Here is a 6,966-nt window from a genome sequence, read left to right as displayed (position 1 = left end):
GTATGGATGAAAGCTCTCTGTCTCTCTCTCAGACACACACACGAGTGCATTGGGTTCCTCTGCCAGGGGCCATACCAGTCTGTCTGGTTGTGTAATCAATGGTTAATGGATAACTACATAAACGTAACTGCCTAAATACAACAACATAGTGTCTTAATACGGCGTTGGACCACCACCAGCTACCATAACAGCTTCAAAGCACCTTGGTATAGATCCTACATGTGTCTGGGTAAATACTGGGAAACTGTGCATTCTTTATACCCTAAGCATGATGGGATGTTAAGTGCATAGCGGAAATCTACACTGTGTGACCCGATAAATCAGATGACGATCTAGCTAGTCAATACTGTTACCTGAATATGGCATGGTGATTGTATCATTGGCGTTGCTGGATCCAACGTTGAATATGACGGTGGCCGTGGCGTTTTGGTTCGCTGCATGTCGAATCTTGTCTTTATAGGTGCAGTTTCCACTGGCTATCAGGGCTATCCAAGCACTGCCTTGGACCGGAACCGCGAACTGTGTACCCGGATCACAGGCTTGCCAGTCCTGGGAGAGAGATGGAAGTACCACGACTCCTTTGGCGTCGCGTTTCAGTGAGTGTTCCCCATATCGGCCGAATTCAGTCTTCTCCGTCCGGATCTTGGAGGTGACCGGGTCTATGTAGGTGATATTGATGAAAGCTGTGTACCACTCCTCTCTCTCGGCGACGGTGAAATCCAAACAGAGGAGGTGGACGAAACAAAACGACAAAAGCCATGTAGATAGGGCCAAACTGCGGCAGGCCTGGACCAGCGACATGGCCATAGCGAGCTGGGTTAGATTTTCTCTCACTGTCCGTTGGGCAGAATGTAATGTAGTAGATTTAAACACATAAGCTAACTACTCCATAACTTGCGGGATGTTTTTCTCCACCCGGTCTATCATTTTCTTCTTTGTGAACACACCTCCGTACCTTCACCTCCTGCTAGCCTAGCTAACGTTAGCTTTGCAGCTAAACGAACTCATTTTCAAAACCTCGCCGTGTCTAAAAAAAAATATATAACACGTTCACAGTAAACACGACGAAACCGTAACTACCCTGCAACCGTTGCATCGATGTTAGCAGCGACAAAATTAGCTAGATAAAAACGTTTGTTTGGTTAGAATAGTGCACGAAATGCTGTGTCGGCCAGACGTCTGTTGTTTTGACGGCGGAGAGAATAGAAATGGAGCCGTGTTGACGTGTAGCTGAGGTACATGAGTGTCGCCATCTAGCGGTATGGCGTGTTGTTGCACATTCACCTATTCAACAATAATACGGTCTTTCCTGCATACTTTTTAAAATGTGTTTTATTGAACCTATATTTAGGTATACTATGTCCTCATTGTGGTTTTACAGACGTGTTTAAAACGTCTTATTTACACACTTTATTCGAATATTTATGAAATGCATATTGTTATATTTGGTAACACTTATTTGTTTTTCCTTCGCCTCCAACCCCCTTCGATGTGTGGAACGGATGTGGGTGGGGCGAGGTCTACATAAGGGTGCTAATTTTAAGAAATTCACAAAAGCTCTGACGAAGGCCGTGAGGTCGATACGTAAAGCTCTGACGAAGGCCCTGAGGCCGATACGTAAAGCTCTGACGAAGGCCATGAGGCCGATACGTAAAGCTCTGACGAAGGCCCTGAGGCCGATACGTAAAGCTCTGACGAAGGCCATGAGGCCGATACGTAAAGCTCTGAGGAAGGCCGTGAGACCGATACGTAAAGCTTATTAAAGATCAGTGATACTATCAAGAGCAGTGTGCGGTTTCCTTTTTCATTCATCTTGTTCAACTGTTGCCAGGCACCTGCTAAAAGATTGCTCAGATGTGCCAGTGCCTTTTGAATTTTAAATAAATGTGCAAACATTTGATTTTGTTTTCTCACTTTGTCATTATGGGATATTGTGTTCAGATGGGTGAGAAAACCAATATATTTAATCAATTGTGAATTCAGGCTGTAAGTAAACAAAATGTGGAATATGTCAAGGGGATGAATTCTTTCTGAGGCGTTGTAAAAGGGGATGCCAAGAACTGAAATAAAAAAGAAACTGAAGATCTCGTACAACGCTGTGTACAACGTTAGCAGTGAAGAGGCGACTCCGGGATGCTGGCCTTCTAGGCAGAGTTGCAAAGAAAAAGCCATATCTCAGACTGGCCAATAAAAATAAAAGATTAAGATGGGCAAAAKAACACAGACACTGGACAGAGGAACTCTGCCTAGAAGGCCAGCATCCTGGAGTCGCCTCTTCACTGTTGATGTTGAGACTGGTGTTTTACGGGTACTATTTAATAAAGCTGCCAGTTGAGGTCCTTGTGAGGCGTCTGTTTCTCAAACTAGACACTCTAATGTACTTGTTCTCTTGATCAGTTGTGCACCGGAGCCTCCCACTCCTCCTTCTATTCTGGTTAAAGACAGTTTGTGCTGTTCTGTGAAGGGAGTAGTACACAACGTTGTACCCAGATCTTCAGTTTCTTGGCAATTTCTTGCGTGGAATAGCCTTCATTTCTCAGAACAAGAATAGACTGACAAGTTTCAGAAGAAAGTTCTTTGTTTCTGGCCATTTTGAGCCTGTAATCGAACCCACACATGCTGATGCTCCAGATACTCAACTAGTCTAAAGAAGGCCAGTTTTATTGCTTCTTTAATCAGGACAACAGTTTTCAGCTGTGCTAACATAATTACAAAAGGGTTTTCTAATGATCAATTAGCCTTTTAAAATGATAAACTTGGATTAGCTAACACAACGTACCATTAGAACACAGGAGTGATGGTTGCTGATAATGGGCCTCTGTACGCCTATGTAGATATTCCATTAAAAATCAGCCGTTTCCAGCTACAATAGTCATTTACAACATTAACAATGTCTACACTGTATTTCTGATCAATGTGGTGTTATTTTGATGGACAAAAAATGTGCTTTTCTTTAAAAAACAAGAACATTTCTAAGTGACACCAAACTTTTGAACGGTAGTGTATATTTGTGGTTACACCTCTAACTATCTTTGTCATTTACCTCGTTGAGGCAATGGTCCCCTGGAAAAGGAGAAAGAGGAGGAAGAAGAAGAGGAAGATGAGGAGGAAGAGGAGGAGGAGGAGGAAGAAGAACAGGAGGAGGAGAAGAAAGAGCAGGAAGAGGATGAGGAGGAGGAGGAGGAGGAGGAGGAAGAGGAGGAGGAGAAAAGAGAGGAGGAAGCAGAGGAGTAAGAGAAAGAAGATGAGGAGGAGGAGGTAGAGGAGAAGAAGGAGGAAGAAGAAGAAAAGGAGGAGGAGAAAAAAGAGCAGGAAGAGGATGAGGAGGAAGAGAAAGAAGAGGAGGAGGAAGAGGAGGAGGAGGAGGAGGAGCAGAAAGAAGAGGAAGAGAGAGGATGAGGAAGAGGAGGATAATTAAGAGGGGGAGGAGGAGGAAGAAGAAAAGGAGGGAAAAAAGAGCATGAAGAGGATGAGGAGGGAGAGAAAGAAGAGGAGGAGGAGAAAGAGAGGAGGAGGAGGAAGAGGAGGAGGAAGAAGAGAAGGAGGAGGAAAGAGGAGGAGGAGGAGGAAAGAAGAGGAGAGGAAGAAGAGGAAGATGAGGAGGAGAAAGCGGAGGAGGAGGGAGGAGAAAAGGAAAGAAGAGGGAGGTGGAGGAGGAGAAGAAATAGGTGAGGAGGAGAAGAAAGGAAGATGAGGAGGAGGAAGGGGAGTAAATGTTAAATGTAAATGATAAATGAGGAGGGAAATGAGGAAGAGGAAGAAGAGAAGGAGGAGGAGAAAGAAGAGGAAGAAGAGGAGGTGGAGGAAGAAGAGGAAGATGAGGAGGAGAAAGAAGAGGAGGAGGAGGAGAAAGAAGAGGAAGAAGGGGAGGAAGAAGAGGATGAGGAGGGAGAGGAGGAAGAGGAAGAAGAGAAGGAGGAGAAAGAAGAGGAAGAAGAGGAAGAGGAAGAAGAGGAGGAGGAGGGAGAGGTGGAGGAGGTAGAGGAGGAGGGGCAATAATCAGAACTCGTTACACCTCTGAACTATCTGCATCACTACCTCCTCCTCTTCTTTCTCCTCCTCTTCCTCCTCTCCTGTTCTTCCCCTCCTCTCCTCCTCCTCCTCTTCTTTCTCCCCCTCTTCCTCCTCTCCTGTTATTCCCCTCCTCTCCTCCTCCTCCTCTTCTTTCTCCTCCTCCTCCTCTCCTGTTCTTCCCCTCCTCTCCTCCTTGGGGCAATGCTCTCCTTGAGGAAGAGGAGAGAGAAGAGGAGGAGAGGCAATCCGCAGAGCAGATTGCCTCGCTCCTAACAAACACAGCGTATACCACCACCCCTCCCAGACACGCTACCACCAGCACCACCACCGCCAGTGTCACGGACCCCGTGGCCCCATCCAAGGTCTCCCTTTCTGGGCTTTCCACCGGACCTTCCCCCCTCTCCTGGAGCTCCCAGTCCATCAGAGGACCTTCGGCCCAGCTCTGCCCGAGGCTGGGTGCTCTCTGCAGGTGGACGTGTCTGAGGTTGGTCCCCCTGTCCTGGTCCTCTCCTCTCTCTTCCTCTGGAGCTGCTCTCTTCTGGCGCCCCCCGCTGGAGATGACGTGGTGCTGCAGGAACAGACTCCGCTTGCCGACAGCGTGATTATGGTTGTTGTAGTTGCGGTTGCCGTGGTCCCTGGAGCGCACGGTGTAGACGGCGTGGATGTACCACTCATGACCAGCAGCCACCTGATGGAAGAGAGGGATGAAGGGAGGAGAGATGGATGACAAAGGAACGATGTGGTTGTCTGACCTAGCTATCTTAAGATAAATGCACTGACTGTAAGTCGCTCTGGATAAATGACAAAAATTGTAAATGTAGGGAGGATAGGAGGAAGGATGGATGGAGCTGGGAGAAGAGATGGAGAGAGAAGAAGAGGGGGGAGAGGAGGGAAGGAGAGAGAGAGAGGAAGGAGAGAGGAGGAGAGAGGAGGGAGAGGAGGGAGAGAGGAGGGAGAGAGGGGGTTATATGTATGTATTGGAGATTACAATTTTGTTATTCAAAGTGAGAGCTTTGACTGGCGGACTGCGTGACTGATTGATTGACTGACTGACTGGGCTGAGTTGACAGAACTGGCTAACTGACTGACTGACTGGCTGACTGACTGCTGACTGGCTGATTGAATTACTGGCTGATTGACTGACTGATTGACTGACAGACTGACTGACTGACTGACTGGCTGATTGAATTACTGGCTGATTTGACTGACTGATTGACTGACAGACTGACTGGCTGACTGACTGGCTGATTGACTGGCTGATTGACTGACAGACTGACTGGCTGACTACTGGCCTGATTGACTGACTGACTGGCTGATGAATTACTGGCTGATTGACTGACTGATTGACTGACAGACTGACTGACTGACTGACGGCTGAATGAATTACTGCTGATTGACTGAGCTGATTGACGTGATTGTGACTGGCTGATTGATTGGCTGACTGACTGGACTGGCTGAGGTTGACTGACCTGAAGAAGAGGAGCTGAGGAGAGGCTGAACCCGTCAGCATCAGGTTGAGAGACCAGGGGGAAAGCACCAGGTGTGTCCCCAGCCAGACGGCCTCAAATCGTGATACCTCCAAACTCTACCTCCTGGCTCTCCGGCTCAGCCTGGTCCTGGGAGAGGGAGAGAGAGAGAGATGAGGAGAGAGACAGAGGTGAGACAGAGGTGAGAGAGAGGTGAGAGAGAGGTGAGAGAGAGAGAGAGAGAGAAGAGGAGGAAAAAGGGGAGAGAGAGAGATGAGAGAGAGACGAGAGAGAGAGCTAGAGGAGAGGAGGGAGGAGGGGAGGGGGGGGGGGGGGGGGGGGGGGTGGGGGGGGGGGGGGGGGGGGGGGAGAGGGGGGGGGGGGGAAGAGGAGGGGGAGGGGGGGGAGAGAAGGGGAGAGAGAGAGGCGGGGGGGACTTGGGGAGGGGGGGAGGAAGGGGGGGGGGGGGGGGGGGGGGGGGGGGGGGGGAAGGAGAAGGAAGAGAGGAGAGAGGGGAGCAAGGGGAGGGGAGGAGAGAGAAGAAAGCAGAAGAGGAGGGGAGAAACAGAGTACTGATTGTTGGTTTAACAATTAAAAAATGCTATAAAGACACATCAAAATGTACACCACACCACCACACACACACCACACACACACACGACCACACACACCACACACACACACACACAATGACACACACACACACATTGACACACACACACACACACCACACACGACACACAGTACACATTGTTACACACCAGTATCTTTCAAGCCTGTATGAGCAGCATGCACGAGCATCGCAAGGCAACCGTACTCTCCGTTGCTGGGGTGATATTTTGGGTATGTAACCATCAGCGCGGTACATACAGGACCAGACCTGCTGTATGTGGACACTTGGAAGGAGTTGCCTTAGCGACTGGACTGGGGTCTAACCATTCACAGTGAGTCGGACCTCGTAAGATTCACAGAGTCTAGAAGGAGAGAGGGACTGGTAGGGAACTACATTTTAAAATACCCAGATGCAGGACAAACAGGATTTTTTGCAGACAGCTTGCAGGACAGTGTCCTGTACATGAACGCCAGTCCCCCCACACACACACAATTCCCCCCCACCCTCATAGTGTAGTTGATAACCCCCACCGATACACACAACACACACACACACCACCACACACACACAACACATAACACACACCACACACACTACACACAACACAACACACCACCACACACACAAGCACACACACACACACAAAATACCCTCGTGTGTAAGTGCATAAAGCCCATCCTCATCGTTGTACGTGAAATACACCCCCCCTCGTGGTGTAGTGATATACCCTCCCCTCGTTGGTGTAGCTGATATACCCCCCCAGTGGTGGCTAGTGAATAAATCCCCCTCAATGGATTGTATGTGATATACCCCCTCATGCGTGTAGTGTGATAAACCCCCCTCATCGGTGTAGTTGAGATAAACATCTCTCTC

The 6,966-nt window shown here is 48.7% G+C and overlaps 1 protein-coding gene across 1 annotated transcript in view; it reads right to left on the bottom strand.

The window, feature by feature from the left end:
- Nucleotides 1–3,918: 3,918 nt before the first annotated feature.
- The window catches only part of LOC139027245 (FRAS1-related extracellular matrix protein 2-like), a gene marked incomplete at its 5' end in the record, with an annotated part of 8,940 nt that continues 5,892 nt past the window's right edge, over nucleotides 3,919–6,966 (bottom strand). The window contains 2 exons of the mRNA XM_070442386.1: nucleotides 3,919–4,702; nucleotides 5,484–5,575. Coding sequence (XP_070298487.1) covers nucleotides 4,010–4,702; nucleotides 5,484–5,575 — 785 coding nt within the window. The remainder of the gene's footprint in view (nucleotides 4,703–5,483; nucleotides 5,576–6,966) is intronic.

The sequence above is a fragment of the Salvelinus sp. IW2-2015 genome, unplaced genomic scaffold (genome assembly GCF_002910315.2).
Source record: "Salvelinus sp. IW2-2015 unplaced genomic scaffold, ASM291031v2 Un_scaffold8676, whole genome shotgun sequence".
Classification (NCBI taxonomy): domain Eukaryota; kingdom Metazoa; phylum Chordata; class Actinopteri; order Salmoniformes; family Salmonidae; genus Salvelinus; species Salvelinus sp. IW2-2015.
Note: the sequence above shows the minus strand (reverse complement) of the source record. Positions and strands in the feature narration are given on the sequence as shown.